This window comes from Candoia aspera, chromosome 5 (assembly GCF_035149785.1).
Source record: "Candoia aspera isolate rCanAsp1 chromosome 5, rCanAsp1.hap2, whole genome shotgun sequence".
NCBI lineage: Eukaryota > Metazoa > Chordata > Lepidosauria > Squamata > Boidae > Candoia > Candoia aspera.
The window spans coordinates 61,098,797-61,122,463 of NC_086157.1; the positions used below are offsets into that span (position 1 = coordinate 61,098,797).

At 33.8% G+C, this 23,667-nt stretch overlaps 1 protein-coding gene across 2 annotated transcripts in view; it reads left to right on the plus strand.

The window, feature by feature from the left end:
* The window catches only part of HLCS (holocarboxylase synthetase), an 81,066-nt gene that overhangs the window by 20,096 nt on the left and 37,303 nt on the right, over positions 1-23,667 (plus strand). For both annotated transcript variants that reach the window (XM_063305371.1, XM_063305372.1), the window contains exon 6: positions 1,118-1,389. In XM_063305371.1, the coding sequence (XP_063161441.1) occupies positions 1,118-1,389 (272 nt within the window). The remainder of the gene's footprint in view (positions 1-1,117; positions 1,390-23,667) is intronic.

Consider the following 23,667-nt stretch of genomic DNA (forward strand, 5'->3'; position numbering starts at 1 on the left):
TTGTCACCGCCCATCTCCTCCCACTGGAGGGACTCTGGGCAGTAACTAATAAAGTTATTAGTTACTATGGGGATACAATCTGCACTGGAAGTCAGTAATAATCCAAATATAAGCATTTTGTGTTTGGATTATTATTTTTCTGAAGGCACTGTACATGTTTTCTAAGTGTTACTTTTAAATACATTTTATTTTATAAGAAGATTACAATATAAACAAAACTAAGAAGATAAACAATGAAATACATAATGCAACTAATAAAATTTAACAGAACAAAAGAAAAAAACAATTAGTAAGCATCTATATATGCCACTTAACTAGTTTACAAAACTACCTTGTAATATTCTGTTGTTACTAACTACTCTGTTGTAAAATATCATGAAAGAGAAACATACTGCTTTTTCGAAAACAAATAGATTGCACATTTCCTGAATCTGATCCTTAATATCTAGAATGATACCTCTTTTTTAGTTTCTCAAAATAATTCTTTTCACAACCACCCATGCCCAGTATAATCATAATTTCTCAAAGTCAGATTCCAGACTTTTGTAATATATTTCAAGATAACATTAAGATTTTTAACATTGAGGGATTTCCTCATAATTTGTCTACATGAAGAAAATATTTATTTGGAATTAATATTGGAATGCCTTTCAAGACATAAGTAAAATGAAGGGCAATATTCATTTTAATAACATTAATTTTACCCCACAAACTGAATGGAATGTTAACCCACCTATTAACATACAAATCAACGTTTTCTAAAATATTTAACATATTTATTTCCACTTATTTAGAAATATTTTTGAGAATATGTAGTCCTAAGTATTTAATATATTCAGTGGAAATTACAAAATCCAACTCTTTACATAATTGTGTTTATATATTTAAGGCCAAAAGAAGTAGGTAGGACTTATCCCAATTAATCATATAGCCTAAATACTTTCCAAACTGCTGTACCACCCATATAAAATTAAGAACAGAAATCAAATACTTACTAGAAAGTTAATGTTAGTTTACCTCGTTTTGGGGAATAGAAATGAAGTCTTACAATTTTATACCTTTTAATTTTGATATGTATGTCTTATACTATCATGTAATTTTATTTTATATTGAACAGGTTCTCCACAATACTTTTTTAGAGTGGCTCAGAAGAAATATGACTAAAGAAGGATTGATCACATCCATCAAGGTGTCTCTTAAGTTTGTATCATCTTGCAGTGAAAATACGGAAATAACACCTTTGCTCATTCCAGTAGTTACTGAGATGGAAGCATTCTCATCTGAAAGTTTTAGCTTTGAGAGATATAAGCAAAATCTTCATACCAAGATCCTGGGGAAAACAGTCTTGTTTTCTGAAGTTACATCGACCACAATGAATCTTCTTGATGGGTAAGAGATTGCACTAACATTAATTCACTGTGAAAGTATCAGACAGACAGACAGACTGATTTGGCAAAAGAAAATAAATTTGCATTTTTTTTTTGCACTTTCCATTCTCTTAGTTTACTGAAAATAAGTCTGGCAAGGAACTGCAAAACTTTGTTAGAAGTTTTTAAACTATGAACTGTCATGCACCATTACCGTTTTTAGCAACAATTACATTTCTGTATTATTTTTCTCTTTCTGATATTGATATTGGGTTTTAAACTTACTACAATGCATAAAACAATAGCTAGTGGCAATTGCTTAAAAATGCATCTTTTCGTATAACAAAATATTGGTTGATTTTGTCCAAATGAAATAGGAGTGATTGGGTACATCTTTCAGATGTGCCTGATTAGAAGATAACCTCTTCCTATTTCACTCAAATAGGTTTTTTTACACTCTTGTAGTTTGTAAGAACTTTCTCCCAATTGTGATCATTGTAATTTTGACTGAAAGGATCCAGTGTCTCCTTACATTGCTTTTAGAAGATGTGACATGTTAACCAAGTTTTTCTAATCTTTACTGCTTGTACTAGGTTTCTTTGCCTTTTTGTTAGTGTGATTGGATATATTTCTGATTGCTCAAATATAATTATAGTGTTGTAATTGTGAATGTGTATCATACAGTTTCCAGAATAAACCCTTCCACAGTGTGATTCCGTCCACAACTGAGCTGCTGGGCAGGCGGACATTGTGAATCTTTTTGTTTTAGTATTAAATTTCAGTTTTGCCATATTTTCCTATGTTCTATGATTTAATTATATTAAAACATATATTTCATTATATGTTATGTTCAAAGCAGTTGTCCTGAAGCGCATAAGGTAATTTGAACCTGTATTTACTTGGTTGTTTGGAAATGAAGGTCAGAGATTTACTACCTATGCTACCATAGCTTATGGCCTGTTGTCATCTTTCATTTTGTGTATGCTATGCATGGATGAGAGTTGAGGGCATTTCCCATAGTTGAATGTTCTTCACTCCCTCTGTGTGTGTAGAATTAATCCATTTACTGTTTCCATTGCCATCTGATACAATAAGGATTTTTTTCTACAGATTCTGTAAGTGACCAAGTCAGATGACAAATAATAACATCATGTTAAATATGAATGCCAGTCGGTCATTAATGGCGTTGCTGACGCATAATGTCCAAGCTGAAAAAGTTTTCACATCACCCATAATTTCAAATTGAAGATTAGCATCTAAAATTTTTAAACTCTCGGAAGAAGTCCTAGAAAAGAATTAAGGACATTTGTCTCTTCAATACCTGAGGACTAGTTTAGAGGGCAGCAGCCTCCACAGGAGAATCAGAAAGTCAGATGATGATTGCAGCAGCATGATCAAAGCCCCACCCTTGGTACATGCATATGATATCAATGCACCTCAGAAGGGACAGAACTTCAGTCTAGGTGCTCTGACCACTATTTTGACTTATTTATCCCCCCCCCCCATTTGCTGTTATAAAAAAGAATAATAAAAGAATAATTGAACATACCACAACAGGAATTGAGGGAGATGGCTTGGCAGAGCTATCAGGGTTATTTAAATGATCTGGAGAAGAGCACTAAGAGACTAAGAATGAGAAATGCAGCAGCAAGAAAGAGGAAAGGAAATCTGTCAAAAGTCTTCATGAACCCATCATTCACTAAGTTTTTAGTATAGCCCATGTCAGAAAGAAACTATTCAGCTTTGGGAAAAGAATTTGATGAGAAATTTCCTGGAGCACTAGGGAGGAAAATTTGATCTTTAAATGAAGATTGGCATATTTTTAATCAGCCCATTTTTTCCCCAAACCTCACAGTTAACATTTTTAGTAGAACAAATATATACAAATATCAATAGAATCTATATCTTGTTTAGCTTTATTACCAATAAAATTTATTTTGAATCATCAAACTTTATTTTCTAGTTGTACTAACCTTACTTTTATGTCAAATAACATGCTATCTAGGCTATAAAAGCGTAAATTTTGGATTTCTTCTTCTGAGATGATGGCTGTGAATACTGAGTTTCAAAATATTTTTTTCTACCTATAGATAAGAAATAGCAGTCTTGAGTCGGGAGAAGGTACCCATGTACCTCGGGGTGCTATAGCAGCATAGCCCCTGACCAGCAACTGACAATGTTTTTTGGGATGCTGTGGAAAATGTACTATTTGTCTGTAATAATTCTGTCTGTATATTAGTTTTTTTATAATAATTTTATTAAAAATTACATCATACAGATAAAACTAATACAAACTACAAAAGATAAAAATATTTTTAAAAGTACAGAAAAGGGTTAAAGAAAAGATAGTAATCTCCCCCTTTGTCCCAGCAAATATAGATAACTTTAACAACTGATCACCATCTCTTAAAATACAACAAACCATGTCTTCATCTTATATCCCACCCCATTCTTTATAAACAGATCTTTAAAGCCACATCACTCCATCCTAATCAGCAAAAGTCCATTAAGGGTTATCAAGAAATAACAACATATCTATTGAACTTAAACTGAATTTAGATAGTTTTAAGTTCAGTGCTGACTGGAAACCTCTTTTTTGCATGAAACAGAAGAAAAGTGAAATTATGATAATATGGTTTTGATGATTAGAAAAAAAAATGCATAATAGAAAAAATGTAAGTCATGCTGTAACCATAGAGTAAGAGATTAATTTACATCTATACTTATAACTGCTGTAAAGAAAATCAGAAGCTACTACTTTCTTCCTTCCTTTCTTTTCTGCACTTTTGGCTTTATCTTTTTTCTCTCTTCTCTTTATTCTAAATATTACTTCTTGTTAGTTTTTATGTTTTTAAAAATTTTAACAAAGATATATGTGTGTGTGTGCGCGCACGCGCGCATATGCAATAACATACCTATTACAAATTAAATGTAATAAACTCACTTAAAATCTTTCCTTTTACATTTATATCTTGTTTTCTATCTTTAAAGAAAGCCCCCTAACCTCATCTTCCAAACCTAATCAGTAAAATCCAATAAAAATTACCAGAAATAACAGCATTATTTTAACACTATTTTAGTCGTAATAAAATAAACTGAAAATGCAACAAGTGAACTCTCTTTCCCATATCTCATCTATTATAGATAAATGAAACCTTTAAAACGTTGTTATCTGGTCCTAATCAGCAAAAATCCATTAAAAATTACCAGAGATAACAACCCATCTACTTTAACTTTGATCAAATAAACTGACTTTATATTCTTTCACCTTTCTCCCAACAATCTTTAGTCCCTTCAGATGTCCTAACATCTGTTTTCTTTTCAAGTTTTCTTTGTCTCTTCTTACAAAATTATTGACAACTTTAACAAGTCCCTTTTGTAAATCCAGTTTAAAAAAATTATCTGTGTCGCTCTTCCGGTTTAGCATTTGTATCTTTTTCAGCCAGTTTCATTTGTGTATCCAGTATTTAATTTTTTTTTCTATATCCAATATTTCATCTTTTTCTATCTCCTTCTTATAGCCTGTCATTTTTAAATCCACATTTATCAGTTTCAGTCTTTTCCAATGAAATTTGTTCCTCTTCCGTGACACCATTTAGTCTATAAAAGCAGATAACTTTAAAATTAATTTTTGAGCCCAATATTTGTAAATCTCTCTCAATGGATCCATTGATGCATTTATTCCCTTCTGGTACCCTCTAGTGTCCAGCTTTCAAGGTCATCTATCAGTTCTTTTTCCCCAAATGTATAAACAAAGACAGTTTCCCATGAGAAGGATTCTTATAGTTAATTATAAGACTTAATTCAAGTCTATCTAGACCCTTAATCCATTTTAAACTTTCTAAAATTAACACTCTACTCACCCTTTGGTTGTATACTCCAAAAATTGTTTGCATGTTAGTGAAAAATCCACACACACATCCTGCATGTGTAATAAGAATATAGAGTTCTAAAAAAGTTAAAAATAGTATTTGCCATCATAAAATTGAAAATTCAAATTTAGTGCTTAGCATAAATGTTATATTGCATCTTGTTAGATTAAGTTGGCATGTAATTTATGATACTTTCACACAAGCAAAAATGGATGAAGTAGTGTAAATAATTTATTTAAGCATAGATCAACTTCTGATTGAGTTATGTGACATGTGAACATAGGTATGTATAATTGTTTGGTTTCTAATATTTGGACTTTCCAGACCCACATACGTACAACACAGAGTCTTATTTTAACGCTGAGATGAAATAGAAGGCCTGATTATTTAAATATCTGCAGTAGAAAAGCCAGATAAATCAAAACATGACTGGAAGTATTAGGTATTAATAAGTAGGGTGAACAAGACTATTTATTTCAACTTTTTTTGCTAATATAAGATTAATCTTATATATTTACACAAAGCCCTAATTCTATAAAATATGAGTTTTATGGAAGCAGGCAACAGTGTTAATATTCATAAAAATAACTATAGAAATGTCTGGAATAATTTATGAACTACTTTAATTACTTATTTCTAAAAACAGTACTAAATTGTTTTTGTTCAAAATGTACTGGTCAAAATATTCAAGGTTAATAATCTATATATCTTAACTGGTTTGTTGGTCTTACAGGCTCACTTACTGTTTTATATTTATACCATTTAATTCCTTAGGAATTGATTCTCTAAGAAAAGCAACATTTTCTGATTTTTAAAATACACATTTGCTTCATTAACTTGGGGAAATAGAACTAAAAGAAAAAATAGACTTTTCAATTTGTTTGAACTAGTTCAAATGTCAACAATATTTCAATTATACCCTAGTAATTGATTAATTAATAATTAAATATATCCTGATTAACTTGTAGAAGCACTAGCTGTATGAAACATGGTATATTGAATGGTATATTTGTTTGAATTATTCATGACTGACATGTTCATCTATTTGCACTTTATCTAATTATAGGTTACTAGCTTTATTTTTTGTTGAAGTGGTTTAAATATTGCTATTCAAGTGTCTTGCTCCTTTGTGTGCCCTTGAGTGTGACTGTTGGTTTTTATTTTGTTTTTTTTTACCATCAGGACACCTGCAACTTCGAAAGCTCTATCAACTTTTAAATATAGTTTATTTATTCTGTGGAGGGGATTACATTTTGCCTTTTCTCTTTTAACCCTAAGCCATTTACCATTATATCCAAACAGTAAAGTATGGTTAATTTTAAGTACTAGAGAGTAAAATAAGTCAGCTTTCAAAACTGTTGTGAAAAGTGGTTTGTTTTCACCTTGCTTAAAATGAAATGTAGTTTGTTCCAGCAAGCTCTAATTAATGTAAAACAGAAAGATAAGCTTCTGAATTTCTGCTTCTCATAGTCAGTCAAAATTAAATGAGAGCCAGAGAGTAAATGAATCCAAAGCTTGCAGTAGCTCATCCTTATAACAGCACCACATGTAATGAGGCTTTTGAAAGGCACTAGCATAAACTTACTTCGTTTCAGTAAATTGCCAGTTTGCATATAATATTGGTCCAGAGTTATAGCCTATATAAATTAGTAGAGCTGAGTCAGTAACAACAAGCATATTTATTTAAAAACATTTTTATATCACAATCATATTTTATTTCAGTGTGGTCTACAAAATTAAGTATACTGCCTTTAAGTATTTAGAATGACTTAAAAACCTTTAAAAAGACAACGCTTTTTTGGATATGTTTGTATCCTAATTAAATTATAAGCGTTTAATTATGAAATAAACATAATTTTAAAGCTTTTTCTTTTGTAAGTTTATGTCATTTAACAACTAATAAACATGTGAATTAATAAATATCATAAGATATTTTACTTGAGATTGCAGATAGATATTTAATATTTAAACTGCATATATAATAGCTATGCATAATATGCCTCCAAATCTTTTTACAAGTTGAATATAAGACCTTCCATCCCGGTCATCTAACACTACATATCCTTCAAAATTAAGATCTAGCAAAAGTGGGCTGGAACTAATTTAATGGCTGAGTGATCTCACAGTAGAGAAACAGCCGGAGTGTAATAGGGGTCTTTGTCTACATTTCCACCCTAGCTGGTAACTTGCCAGTCAAAAGTCAAGCAAGAGAAACAGGTGGGAGCTATTAGACCTGTCATAAAGTTTGAAAAATTGATTCTGGAGTCTAAATGATTAGATTGAACTTGACAGTGTTGTCCTAAAGATTCTAAGAAAAATTCTGTAGTTTAATTTGGAGTCCCTTGATTATTCATTAGTTCTCCAGATGGCCTGTTTTGATGTATCACATATTATTATACAAGCTCTATTATTGTTGGCATATATTTACATGTACAACTAACAAGCAAACTAAGTAACACCTCTAATAGTCTCTTTAAATTAAAGGGTATTAGTCAAATTGTAGAATAAAGATTTATTTAAATATTAAATAACTTAGATTTATCAGTAATGCTTTATGACTTTTACTTTGGAATTTTTAAAGTTCATTGAGGCTATCATTATGGAATAATGCCTTCAAAATTGTCATTGTCATGGCTGTTGAGGATGTTGAAACCACAATTTGTATGATTTACAAGAAATAAGATTTGTCAGATTGCTTCTATCACTTCTGTGGCTCTCCTCATGTCTCTAAGTATATAATTAGAATATTACAACTTTTTGGAAGTTTAGGGATAATTTAAGGAATATATCAAGTGCTAAGATGGATGGGAAACAAAATCTCTTTAAATCAGTAAAATGAATTACTATTAAAATAAATATGAAAGAAGTTCTGTTTCGTTCTACTAAATAAAGAAGTTGTGATTTCATAGTTGTCCATAATAATGTCCTCTAAAATGTATTTGTATCAAAAACAAGTCATTATACTGACTGGAAGTATTTTTTAAAACATTTAGTCATGTGACTTTAGCAGTATAAATATGTGGATGGTCAAGAGAACTGCTTGTGCAAGGAACCCTACTTTTGACTGCTGGATTTTTGGGGGAAAAAACTGGGAATACTACAGTACATTTCATATCAAAAACTATTTTTAAAGTACTCATGAACGAAATTGTTCACCATTTATTATTATGGAGCAGGTAGATGTTTTGAAGAATAATACATTTAAAGTTTCATAGACTATCAATAATTGATTCCTTGATTATTTGCCTCCTGATTTATGTCTGCTTGAAGGCAGAAGGGAAATTGTGTTCTTAACCTCCGTATGAATAGAGGGAGATGGATCCAAAGTTGTACAACAGGAAACTTGCTTATGCAACAGATATTCTTACCCATCCACACTTTTAGAATACCCTTCAAAAAGATATTTTAGTGTGGCTTTGAAGGGATGTGGCAGGAGAGACAACAATATGAAATCATGAGGATAAATAAGAAAACAGTCATTTTCTTCTTTTTTCCTGAAGGCTCAGGAAAAAGCCATTTTGAATCTATGCAAGGGCCCTCCCCTTCTACTGCAACCTCTTGCGTCTCATCCTAGGTGTCCAAGGGTATTTTTGAAACATTCAGGGGAAGGTGGCAGTAGAAAAAATAAGTTGTGTTAGCAGCCTTCTGCTTAGGTATAGATATAATCCCAAGGATTCTAGAAAAATTACTTTGTTAGTGTAAACCTTTTGGTGAAACTGAATAGCACTCACAAATAATTTAAGCTGTTAATGTTTCTAGGCATTGCATGCAGAGACAATCATTATTTTATTGCACTAAATTTTTGTGGCTATTCCAAAAATTCTCAAATAAAAATGGCCAGATTATTGAATGGGAGAACAACGTCATAGCTCCCAAAATGATACTCATTTTTAATGTTCATAAAATGTAATTTTTTGAAGAAATGATATGCAAATAATACGGTTACATATTGTTATATATATGGATGCACCCTACTGAACTAAAAAAGCAAGAGAGAATAAGTTAAGGCTGCTTGGTCACTCACTTGGATAATGAATTAACAATTTACAGCATATTCACTTTTGTTTCTAAATAGTAAATGTACTAGTACCATTCAGGAAGGTCTAGTCAGTTGACCCATACCATTTCCAAATTTTGTCCTGTTTTGTAATACTGTCATTCTGTAATAATTCCATTTGTAGTATTCCTGAAAATGAAAATATTTCTATAAAATTTAGGAGGTCCTTATTATAACAAAACAGACAAGATCTAATATTTTAAAACCTTAACTTAAGAGAAACCCAAATTTCAGGTGTAGTACAAGTTCATGTGCTGAATTATCATCCATAAACAGTTTCCAAATTGAATTAAATTCTATATCAGAGTTATTTTTTAAATAGGAAGTTATTTTGACATTGATACATACTCCCACAACTTAGTCTGCCATTTATCTAAAGAAGAGATTATATGTAATTTCCAATAATCCTGGCAGCTGTTACCACATACAAAGCCAACTCTGTATACTTTCTAGGGATATACATTGTAGTGATGCTTAGCAGAAAAACCCCTGACAGGAAAGATAATTCAATCTTTAAGATTTATTTCATTCTGTAATAGATCATTTTCCAGAGTAGAGCTTTATAACTTTGCCACCAAGTTTGGAAAATGATCCAACCTGATCGTTGCATTTCCAACAATTTTAGAATATGAATTATCTCTTTTGGCAATCAACACTGGAGTAATATACAAATGATAGAAATCTTAGACCAGTTATCTCTAAGTGTAATATTCATAGTAAATTTGATATATGTCTTCCACTGATATTTTCATTGTTGCATCTCAATTATTCTGTTTAAATTCTGCATTTATTTGATGATATAGTCTTTAACTTAATCAGTTTCAGAGTCATATTTCAATAAGACACTTCTAAACCTCAGCAGATGTTCCAAATTTGTATTATAAGTTTTTCAAATTCAGTCAAATCTCTATGTATTTTGCCTTTTTGTTTTTTATTCCTTTTGAACTAAATTACTTATCTGAAGATACTGAAACCAGTGAGTTGGTTCTGATCATTTTAAAGAGATAATCTCAGAAGCTTTCCTCTTTATTTTATTAAAGATTAAGTTTTGCAATTTATACAAATTACTTTCTCTTCACTGATCATTTTTTGTACATTCAGCTTCATGAAATTAAATATTTAATAATGAAGCTAGTGGTGATAATCTGGATTTATTCTGTTTCTGTACTATCCCATAGTTTTATTTATCCTATACTGATTATAACTGATCATCTCTTACGGACTGTATATTTCTGTTTATACTTCAGCTAAGATATTTGTGCAAATTTTGGAGAATCCACTCCTTTGATAGAAGTAATCCAATCAGAAGGTGATGTTATTCAATCTGTAATCCAAGTTACATGTTATCATATACAAATATATGTACATATACATATATATATATCAGTTGGCTTGATAATATAATTTGAAGTTTGGTACTGCCAGTCTGCTTTGTTTCACATCATGCAAAATCCTTGGTAAGATATTAATTTAACTGCAGATATTTCTTCCAAACAGGACAAGTTTAACTTACTCCATCTTAAAATATCTGTCATTATGTCTTTCCAGATCAGTGAGTAATTATTCTTAAGCAAGTCTGTATTAGATTAGTCAGTCAGTTAGTTCTTTATTATTATGGTCAATGACCAGAATTCCACTTCGAGAAAAGTAGATATTAAAATGTATAAAATAAGATAAAAATAAATAACACTTTTATTAGTTTATTTATTAAGTAAATTTTCAGGTATTTAATCAGCTTAACACTAATGTTAAACTTGTTATTTGCTACAGATGTTGCTTTTCTTCTTCAGATAAGATTCCATGTAATTATTTGCATTTTGTTAATCCTATATCCTGGTACCAAATCATACTGCTGTGTATGTTCCATTATTGATTCTAGTACTTCTGTTGAGTAACTGTAAGTACAATGTCATCAGCATATAATTTTAATTTATGTTCTTGATTTGACGATTTGATTCCTAAAGTTTTATTTTATACCTTCCAGAGGTTCTAATACAAATAAAAACAAGGAAAGAAAAAAGGGACAAGTTATTTATGAAACATTTGGTAATATAAATCCTTCTACAATTATAAACACATTATAATACAATTTGTGATACTAATCCATTTGCTATTATCTTGGCTTCTTGTCCATTGTAAATACTCTGTATCCATGTGATAAACTTTGGACCTCAATTCATCATCTTCCTAAATATGAATGACCATTCAAAATTATCAAAGGCTTTCTCCACATCAATGAAAATCATAGCCACTTTCCTGTTTTTCTGATTTTTGTTATCAACAGCATTCAAAATATATCTGTTACTATCTCTGATATATTTCTTAGGAACAAATCCATTCTGATTAGGATATATTAAATTAGCTAAAAGGCCATTCACCCTCCATGAGAGTTTAGCCATGAAAAGCTTATAATCTACATTCAATAAAAAGATATGCCTGTACAACTCTGGATGAATTGGGACATTTCCCTCTTTATAAATCAAAGAGATAATAGCTTCATACCACAGGAAGTAACTAAGTAGTTGACAGCATTATATCTCATTCATTAACCGAGTCAGCAGTTTTGTCAAAATTTATTGCCTTAAGTCTTGTAATATTTTGCAGAAAAGCCATCTAGTCTTGCAGATTTATTTCACATTCAGCTCTGTATCGTTCCTTTTGTTTCATCTTCTGTAATTGGTATACTGAAGGCTACCTTTTGTTGATTTATAAATTTCATATTCTGTGTTATGTTGAAGTATGTCCTTAAACTTCTCTAGACTTGAAGTCTGCTTTCTATATAATCTAGAATAATATTTAACAAATTAGTTCATCATGCCAATTTGGTATGGAGTTGAAACATACCTCTTTCCAGCCGGAATAGAAGTAATGATTCTATTCACTTGTTTATTTTACAGCTGATAAATCAACAATTTGTTTTATTTATCACCTTTCTCACAATATTTCCATTTGACAAAACTTAAATTCTTGTAAGTTACATTTACTTCTATTGTATCTAGTTGATTGTGAATCACTTTAATCTTTTGTTCTAAATTCAGCATTGGGTTCTACTTATGTCTTTTAATTGCTTCAGTTCACTCATATTCTTTTGTTTTTGTATGACTTTCTATTTGATGCCAAATAAATAATCCTTTCATAAACATTTTACTTTAGTCCCTTCCTGTAGATAAAGGGACATCAGAAACTAAATTGGTTTGGAAGAGGCTCTTTAACTCATGTTGACACTTCAATTTCATATCATCTTGCAATAATAATAGACCATTCAGTCTTCAGTTTTTCAAACCAAAGGTTCCTTTGTGCAGTCTTACAATTATTGGGTTATGGTCTGTATAAGTGAGAACTGTGACTTCTAGTTAAAAATGAGCCAAATATCTAGCACATGTCTATTCTTGAATATGTTTTATAAACAGAAGATTAATAAGTATATCCTTTTCTAAAGAATATTTATGCTTCTGTGTGTCTGAGAAAGTAATAGGAGAGTCTGAGACATTTTTTGGCAGTTTACCAGAGTTCCATTTGTAGGAATCAGATCTATCAAGATCTTGAGTATACTATCCAGGGGATTATTAATATCTAGAATTCTCCTTGTATTATAAATATTTCTGTGCTAGCGTTCAAGAGGTTACAAACCTATCTATATAGTAACGCAAATCACTGCCCCAGAGATCTTAGAGCAGTAACCCTATTAGTTTTGCAACAACCAATACAATTTTAAGCCATTGTACCAATGGTGCCCTTCATCGGTCAGTATTGGCAACCTATTGCCATACCAACTCAGTAAACACTACTATTGTGATAATATCCTTTTTGTCAGTTTTGTTATCCCATTCTCTTTTATACTGTAAATTATTTTATGTGCTGTTTTTTCCATCATTTGGCGAAGTTACATGATAGAGCTCATTTTTCTCTAACATCCTAATCCCAGCCCAGTCACTGAGATGATAAATGTAAGCAGAAATGACCCACTGCTCCCATTGATAGGGCAAAAAACTGGGTACATTGGTAGGAAAGTCTGTGCTTCCAATGCATTTTCTGTAAGGATCAAATATACATGGCAATATATCAACATTTCTTGTGGGAGGTTGCTTCTTTTGTTGCACATCTAATCATTGTTGGCTGATTTGAAAAGCTTATCAGAGTTGGGGATTATTTATTTATTTATTTTCTATCCCACCTTTATTATTTTTTATAAATAACTCAAGGCAGGGAACATACCTAATACTCCTTCCTCCTCCTATTTTTCCCACAACAACAACCCTGTGAGGTGAGTTGGGCTGAGAGAGAGTGACTGACCCAAGGTCACCCAGCTGGCTTTCACGCCTAAGGTGGGACTAGAACTCTTTGTCTCCCGGTTTCTAGCCCATTGCCTTAACCACTAGATAATTGTATGGAGAATTACCAGGAAATACCAAGGCTGTAAGGTAGACTAGGAAATTAAAAAAGCATCCTGCAAAAAGGCTATGGCAAAACCACTTCTGTATTGTTGTCAAAAAAATGACATGGTGTCACCAGGAGTTTTGTTTAGCACAAGGGAGACTATATCAAGAAATCTTTATCAAGAGAACTTTCAAAAATATTTTATATAGAGAGGTGATAACACATTCTGCTCTAGTATAACAATAGTAGCTCCTTAGAACTAATAGAGTATTTGTTGCCTTCCATACATAGATTTCCCTGTGTTGTAGGAAACAAAACTTCTTTACAACCTCTTTTTTATGTCACTTCACAGAACTAATTTCTACACTTGCAAATATCCTTTAAAAAGCCTCTGTTGGAGATTTCAGGTGGGAAAAAGTGCTGCTTCTTCCCCCACTGCACATAATTTTAGAACTATGTCCTTAGTTTCTTTTGGCGACAACAGCAGCATCTTCATTAGTATTCTCTAGGCAAGGGTCTTCTCAACTATTTAGATTTTGTTATGTCTTTTTTGGGGTGGGGGAAGAGGGAAACTGTGTTGATGTATGTGATCATTACCAGGCTTTCATCAAAGAAGCCAAAAGAAAGTTATCTTTCTATTTGCGTATAATACTCCTGAAATACTGTATATTCAAATACACTGTATACAAATGCATACAGTGAAACCAGTTTTTTCAACCTCAATATTGTCAGCATCTTGCATTCCAAAATCAAACTGTAGCTGCTGTCCACATTAGCCAGTGCTAAGTTAACTACTATCCTCTCAAAAGCTACTTGCCCTCATCTACATGCTATAGGACTTAGTGTTGTACTTGCACTCTCTTTCAAAGCTCTAGTTACCATATCTGTGCTAGACAGGCTGACAGGCAATGTGCTTTACCACCCAGCATCCCTATCCTGTGTTTCACAGTTGGTGATCTACCTTCTAAAGGACTGAGAGCTGACCTTTACAGGTACTTAAGACAGCAACACAAAAACTGATGTGAAAATCTTATGAAACCAACTGGTATCATTTTTTAGCTTTCAGCGTACCTCTGTTTCAGACATCACCATTTGTTCTTCAATTTACTCTGTCTAATACTATAGGCACAGGGACGTGGTGGCGCTGCGGGTTAAACCGCTGAGCTGCCGATCGGAAGGTCGGCGGTTCGAAACCGCGCGGCGGGGTGAGCTCCCGTTGCTCGTCCCAGCTCCTGCTCACCTAGCAGTTCGAAAACATGCCAATGTGAGTAGATCAATAGGTACCGCTTTGGCGGGAAGGTAACGGCGTTCTGTGTCGTCATGCCGGCCACATGACCACGGACGGGTCCTTACGGACAACGCCGGCTCCAAGGCTTAGAAACGGAGATGAGCACCGCCCCCTAGAGTCGGACACGACTGGACTTTACGTCAAGGGAAACCTTTACCTTTACCTAATACTATAGGCGCTCCAAATAATAAAGGGTTACCTCATAGCTATTAAAGCATTTTACAAACTAATTAAGGGTTTTTCACATCCAGTTACCAGGATTAAAACCCTAACCTTTCCCTTCTAAATGGTTCATCCTCTGATCATTTTCTTGAGGCCTTTGTTCCTTGTTCCACCAAAACAAAAAGGCTAGAGCAAACAGAGTTAAATCAATGAAGAGAAAAATCAGTACCAAGCCTAGCAATAGAACTTTGTCTTTTTGCCAACTATCAGTGGGCCTTCCCAACTCCCTCTCCTTACTCACAGGTCAGTGAGGGGCTACAAATATGTAATATCCTAACTAAGACTCCAGAGCCTTACATAGAGAGGCATCCTCCATTGTGGCTTATGTTGCCAGCAGTCTCTTTGCTGTCTTAAGGAGTGATCATCCTTTCAGATTTAAAAAAAAAAATCAAAACCTTTATTAAGGCCTTTAGGCCAGAAAGCACTACAGTAAAAATACATACGCCTACAAACTAAAAAGTAGACATAAAATACAATAAAATTACATAAAATAAAATAACAGTAATACAGATAATAATGGTAATCACCAAAATTTGTACTACTTTTCAATTGTAGGTAGGACAGATGGTACAAATGGTGGCACAAAATTGGACATCCTGGAAAGATACTTCAGAATCCTAGTTGGATAGAAGAAGCGAGAGAGAAGCATAGATAAGATAATATGTCTTTCAAGATTCCCTGTAAAGAGGGCAATAAAGGAGCATGTGGCTTAGGGATTCTACGGAGTCATCTCCACATGGGCATGTGGAGTGTTCTATACCACACACACACACACACACACACATTAAAAAGGAATGTTTTATACCACACACATGCACCCCACAGGACTGCAGAGGGTAGTGCATCTAACCAGTCAAGGTGAAGGCCCGACAAAATTTCAAAATTTGAATTTGAATTTGAGATAAAATGATGCCACATGCCCATTTGGGTAAAATCCATGAACCACGGGGCTAGATACTAGGTTTAGACTGGTTTGAAAATCAACATCCCAGATACATTGCTTAAGATGACTCTTGGCATTTTCAAATCCTAATGGGTGGAAGCTTTCCAAAGAGAGACCTAAGAACTGGAGCTTGCTTACGAGCTCTTGTTAGTCAGGTTGATTTAAAACAGTCTCTGAGAACCAGTGGAGCGATACCCACAGGGGAAAAAAATGAATGTTAGCCAGAAATTAAGGAGAAAAAACCTGGCTATGGCACCCACAGAAACCAAACCTGTCTCTAACCGTAAGGTGGCATTCTTGATGCATCTTGGAACTGCAAGTATAGCTCTTACAAATTTGGAATGCGCAGCTTCCAGGATATTAATCTTTCTAAAAATACAAGTCTGAACACCATAAAGAAGCTAGGAAACAACCTTAGCAAGAAAAACCTTGCAAGCTGCAGGAATAAAATGTGCCCCCTTTGAATGGAAGAATCTTAAGACAGCTGCAGAGCTACATTGGGTTACACTTGCCCAATAAGGGAAATGTGTGCTCTAAGATAAGCTTAGAACTGCATCCAAGATATTTATAAGTACATACGTGCTCTGTTGGGGTCCCATTACCTGGCAGGGGAGATACCATGATTATCATCCTCTCAGATTTTCAGAGTAGCATAGAGGAAATTAAGTGGGGTTATGGTAACTAAATAGTTAATACAGCATAGTAGATGAGAGCTTTTATTTGTGAAACCGTAGGTGATGAACTGAAATTCCCAAAGGGAGCAAAATGTTTTAAGAAAAAATGTGCAAAATACTTTTTCCACTCCTGAGTCCTTCCCTATGTTTCCTCACAAGTATGTAAAAATGTAGTGATTTAGAGGAAAAACTAATCAGCAGAAATTCTGATCTTGGCAAAAACAAGTATTAATCTTTCTATAAAAATAAGCCAAACTTGCTGCTTTATTTTTCTCTCTCCTTTTTCACTCTTCTCCCTTTGAAGCAAAGAGTATAAATCTATAGAAATATTTTTTCTCATAGCATTAACAAACAATTATATTTTACCCAGTGGCTTGTGCTCATTTATAACACTATCCATTTATTGTATGTAAGCTAAAATCCCCTCTTCATCACTAAAGCAGCACAAACAAAAATTTAAAAAATAAAATCACCTTTGAGTTGAGCTATAGATGTCATATTTTCCACTATTTTTTTGAAATCATGGAAAAAATGAATGTTTTTCTTATGCAGCTTCCTTTAATACATGCATTTTATATGGATATTTTGTACATATTTTCTCCTATACAAATAAAATGTTTTAAAATGTTCCTATATGTTGATTGTTTTAGGTAAGAGCACACTTTGTACATTACTGATAGTGGTCCTTTGCTGAAATCTGTATTGATTCATTATGCCATTTCACTCAAATTATTGGGATATACCAGCTGGTCCTTGGGTTACGACCACTCATTCAGCAACCGTTCAAAGCTACAACAGTGCTGAACGAGGGGAACTTACGACCAGGCCTCGAAGTTGCATCCATTGCAGCGTCCCCATAGTCACATGATCAGGATTTGAGCTCTTGGCAGCCAGCTTGCAATTATGATGGTTGCAGAGTCTCACAGTCACATGATTGCCATTTGCAGCCTTCCCTGCTGGCTTCCCACAAGCAAAGTCAATGAGGAAGCCAGCAGGAGGTTGCAAGTCACTCCCATTCCCACTGCTTTTTCTGCTGTGGAGCCCCTGGGCAGCATGGGATCTCGTACTTTGTAGCACCCACCCACAGCAGCCATCCGCTCTGTAGGCCCTACCTGTGGCACCGCCTGCCTGCACTCCATTGTGCCTGTCCACCTGCACCCAATAGCAACTGCCCACGGTACCCATCTGCCCACCCATAGCTCTTGCCTACCAGCCTCCTTGCCTGAGACACAGTTTCAGCACCTCTTCCCACGTTGTGGTCATGTGAATCCTTGCCTAATGACCCACATGGTCCTCACTTAATGACCGCAACAGGGACTGCCAGGATTGCTGTCGCTAAGCGATGCAATCACATGACATTGCACTTTACGACTGCATTGCTTAGCAGTGTAAATTCCAGTCCCAATTGCCGTTGTAACCTGAAGGCTTGTAATTCTGGAATACCAATATATAGGAATTTTGAGAGCTAGTGAATAAAACAAAAATATTTTGGGAAGGAAGAAACTCATACCTATGAGATAACTTGCAATAAAATGATTTAAAAGAATATTATAGAATAAAGAATGGTAGCTTCTGACTTTGACAGATATTTTTACTATTGAAAATATACAAATATAAAAAAGAATGTGTTAGAATTTGAAACTGACTACTATCAGTTCTCCTTATAAGAAACAATAATACAAATTCTCCTTTATAATAGAAAAAGCTTCCTGGGAAACAGACTGACTTTGCAGATATCTTTGCTAACAAGTTACAGGCAAGATAGGTGATATGCTAAGTTTTCAAAGTGACACTGGGGTAAGCTGAGTAAAGACAACACCTAATTGATGGGAATGCATTCTGAGGCTTGTGATGTTTGCTTTCAGATTTAACTGTTTGGTCAAGAGGCCTTTCGTTTCTTGTTTAGATGTCAGTGGATATAGTTTCAAGGTTACACTGTACTAGAAGTAAGCATCTTGTAAGATGGTTGTCAGTGTTTGTTTCATGTATTGAGTAGATGTTATTATTTAAGGCTAACCTTCAATATGTGGATGATACAACCCTCCTCTCAGAAACCCAGGAAGACCTAAAGCACCTAATCATGAGAGTCAGAGAAGAAAGCGAGAAGTTTGGCCTCTTTCTGAAAAAGGCGAAACTCATGACAACTTCAAGGAATGGAAACATGAAAATAGTAATTGATGGAGAGGAGGTGGAATGAGTGGAAAAATTCACCTTTTTAGGATCACTGGTCAATCCAAATGGTGAATGCAGCCAAGAAATTGCTGGGTCGCACAGCAGTGATGGATATAAATCAGATTTGGAAAAACAAGGATGTCAGCTTGACGACTAAGTGTAGACTAGTCCGCACTATTGTGTTCCCCATAACTACGTATGGCTGTGAAAGTTGGATGATGAAAAAGTTGGATAGAAGGAAAATTGATTCATTTGAACTGTGGTGTTGGAGGAGGCTCTTGCACATCCCTCGGCCTGCAAAGATAACAAATAAAGAAGTGTTGAAGCACATAAAACTGGTCATGTCACTAGAAGGAAAAATAACAAAACTTAGTTACTTTGGTCATGTCATGAGATCGCCATCTTTGGAGAAAGACGTTATGCTTGGAATGGACAGTGGCAAAAGAGGATGCCAAAGAACGTGCTGGTTGGATGTAATCAAAGCGGACACAGGCCAAAATATAAAGCAACTGAAAGAAGCTGTACAAGATCGGAAATCACGGAGAGAGCTGGTTTATGGAATCGCCAAGGGTCGGATATGACTGAATGGATAATTCGATTCAATTATTTAAGGCATATCATTTTTATACCACTTCAAGTTTATACGGAAGTGCTGTGCTTTGATTTAGAAGACATGTTTAAGAAAGTATGAGAGTGCAAATGCACAAATATGTATGTGATTGATTAAAGCAGATATATCTGTTTCCAGGATTCTACTGCTTCTGTTGAACTTAGGGATATGCAAAATCATATATGGAATGCAATCTGTCAGACTTTCCTCACAGTTTGAACTAGAAACAGTTAATCCAATAAATAAGAATTCAAAAGTTCTGTTTAGTAGCATTTATTAAAAGGAAGTTAAAGATGGCAACACAAGAATTTCAGAGAGTATCCTGGTTTCAGATGAGAAGCCTATATATAGTAATTAGGGCAGCAAAACTCTTGTCCATTTCTTCCTGCTTTTTTGTACAGAAGACTGGAAAATTGCCTCTTTTGTGAAGTCAGACCAGTTTTCATCTATTTACGATTGTAATAATGGCCCTTCCCATCATCAATAGGAGAGAGACTCAGATCATGAACCACTTCCTGTTGTGTAAGATTTAATTCTGGAAAACTACCACATACCATGACATTGGTACATTCTAGAAGAAAAGCAAAACATTTTGGTGTTTACTTTTGCAAATAAAAGTTGATAACTCTGACAGGTACAGTGTATGTGTATGTGTTTGTGACTGATGCATTATTGGAAAAAAATAGACTTCTTAATTTTGTAGGTATCAAAAAAGAGATTTAAAAAATTAGGGCAAGTCCAGCATATGTTTGGAATCTTAATCTGGTGATACTGACAGGTAAAGTATAATAGGTGGAGATGGGTGGTGAATAAATTTATAAATAAATAAATAAAGTATAATAGACCTTTTTTTAAAAAAATCTGTTTTTTCTAAAAAGCCAGGATTTACTTTTTTCCCCCTCATATTTTTTGCGATCTAAGGATTTCTGCCAGTTTAGGGGAAGATGGTGCACCTCTACCAAATCTCTCACCAACAGGTATAATTCCATATATGCTGTAGCTTTCAAACCACATTTGGAATTAATTTTCACTTTCTTCTTGAGCTAGAGTAGCTAGCATATTGACCTCTGAAAGTATATCCTAGTGTTACCATGTAATCGATTGGAAAATAGAAAGCCTTTATTTTTGTATATTCATTTATTGCTTTCAATCCAGAGGAGGAGTGTGGAATAAAACAAGATAATTACATTCCATGGATTCTGACCTGAGAAGAAAAAACAGGATAAAAAAATCTCAAAGATATATTTAGCATCCTAGTGGTTCTTTTAATTGTTCACCTGCAATTTATATTGGTTAAATTTGTTTTGGAGTGCTGTAGATCATGCAGGACTAATATTCTGGTTGTAGAAGAGCTCACTTGAAGAGTGTTTCTGATCTAATTATATGAAACAAAATTAAGCTTTTATGTATAAAAATCAACTTACTATGACACTTTTACCACATCTTAGTGAACTTGGCAGTGTGCTGTAGGTATGAAGGAAATGGAGGAAGGAAAATGGGTTGCTTGCTGAAGTACAGGGCATGTGATCATTGTTTGTTATTGTATAAAATCACAATCAAAATTGACAAAGCTGCTATTAAATACTATTTCCTGTGCTAAAAAGAGTCAGCGTAAGCTGAAAAGAAACCCACAGAAGTAGATTTGCACATAGACCCTAATTGGCCCAATTGACCTTCTGTGCCGTATTTACAATTGCTTTCAAATTGTAAGCAGATGTTTAAAAAACTTTCATTAATAGGTTACTAACATCTGTTTTACTGATAATATTGCCCACCAAAGCAGTTGTAATTGTATAGACATTTCATTTTTTTTTAACTGGCCTTGGATATTTTCAGAATTTTCAAAAAGAACCTTGCTAGCTTTTTACTATAATATGTATCATTTCTCTTAATACACTTAATGAACTTTTGGCTGTTCTGCATCAAATTCCTTTTTGCATGTAACAGAATTAAATAAAGTAACCATAATTTCTCTATTAGGTCAGCATTAATCTCATGTTGCCACTGTACATATTTTAGGAAGCACTATTTTAAAAGAAAATTAAACAATTTTATATTATCCATTGCAGACTTTTTGTGCTGTCCTGTACATGTGTGTGCATCTTTAGTTTTGGATAGTTGACTAATTAGACTTGATTACCATTCTTAATACAGTGAATTTTTGTAGTAACTCATATAGAATTGTGTAACATAAACATAAATATGTGCATCTAAAGTATAAGGTGCAATTCAAGGTGCTAATTGTCACCTTAGAGCCCTTTATGGTAGGGGGCCAGGTAAGTTGCAGGACTGCCTTTCTCCAACTTCCCAACAGAAGGAGTAAATTCCATGTCCCATCTATCAGGGAATGTCATCTGGCAAGACCTAAAAAGTGAGCCTTTTCTGCTACATACCCACCAAAATCTGGTTGGCTCCAATTTTGTAAAGCCTTAGAAGTATGGCTGTTTTTCTGGGCATGGAGATCTGAAGATTAATTATTTATGGTGATAGTTGTGTCCTTGGTTGTCATTATATACATTTTTGTTGTTATTGTTTGGTTCTACTTAGTTTTTAGTTGCCCAGAGTCATTGTTGTGAGATAGTTAGCCATATAAATTGACTGAAATAAATGCCTTTCAGTAACATGAACTCTTCATTGCTCTCTGCAGTGCTTCCCATCTTCGGTTAGTCTAATTTCTTTTCCCTTCCTAGTCACTCCCTGTCACTCCCTGGTCTCTTCACTTCATCTTTTCTCTGTGTTACTGTATATCAGGTGACTCCTTATTAAGCAGTGTAATGGGATTAATTACTAGTTTTCGATAGCTTGGTATCCTTTAAAGCAAATTCTGACTTTTAGTTGCTTGCCATTCTACTTTCTAAAAAAATGTGTCTAGTTCTATATATTCTAAGGAATAAATATAGAAGTTGGCTAGAGAACAGCTTTTCATTATAAACAGTTTTGGCCACTTTAAAAAAAATTACAGCTATTAATAGGCTATTTCAAGGAGCAGGTGGGGTTTCTTTGGCCAAAGTGGTGCTCATGTCACCATGTTGCTTATTAATGGTATATAAGGTTACCAGGTCTAGATAATTCCCTTGTAATATGTTATTCTTGCCATGCATAAAGGGCAGCTCTACCATAATGCCACAAATTGGACCATGATACAGTGTATGTGCTGAGGTTTAGCATGTTATTTGATGAAAGATTTGATGCACACACACACACACATATCCACATTTCCCAAGAAAACCCCAAATGTGATTAGATCAAATCTTAAAAATGCTTTGCCTTACTTTGTGGGTGGGTTTGTTTGTTTTGTTTTGAGAATATAGCTATTAATTTTAAAACATGTTCCTTTAAATAACTATTGCTATGTTACTATTCTAGAATACACAACCAGGAGTTCATGGAATTCTATTAGGCTGTGTAAAAACAGTAGCAGTCATTATAGCTTGGAAAAATATCCATGATTGCAGATGACTTGCAGACTTGCCTGAAATTGTACTTTCATCAATGTAAATAAAAATTTGCGCTCATTTCTGTCATTTTGACCCTTGTTGGTCTTTTTAATATCTAGTTACTCTCACATGTTGCAGTTTTGCTAGAAGAAAGAAGAGTCTGTAAAAACTTAGGTTCTTGTTGGGGCTGTTGATCGTTTTTTTATTAAGTGTCTGCAGTAGTCAACGGTAGGTAAAGATTGTGCTTTTATTATAATACTTAAAAAATTTTCTGCTTCACATCTATAGAAAACTGACTGCGCAGATTTTTCTTGTGCTATACAATTGCCAGAATTCAGTAGTACATTAAAATAATACAAGGGGGTAATTCATGTATAATTTTAATTAACAAACGCAACTTAAAATGAATGGAAAGGCTAAAGAAGGAAGGCTAAAGTCCTGCCTGCATTCATAAAAGTACAAATTTATACATATGTGCTGCATGGCAACATTTTTGTTTATTTTAAAAAGTCTGGCAACAGAGATACTTGACCTGCATGAATGAAATTAAACTAAGAGAAAATTGTATTTCTTTTTTACACAATTTACATTGTACTGATTAATGTTAAATTTGTTAGAAATGTAGAAAGAATGGTTTAAATCTTCGGC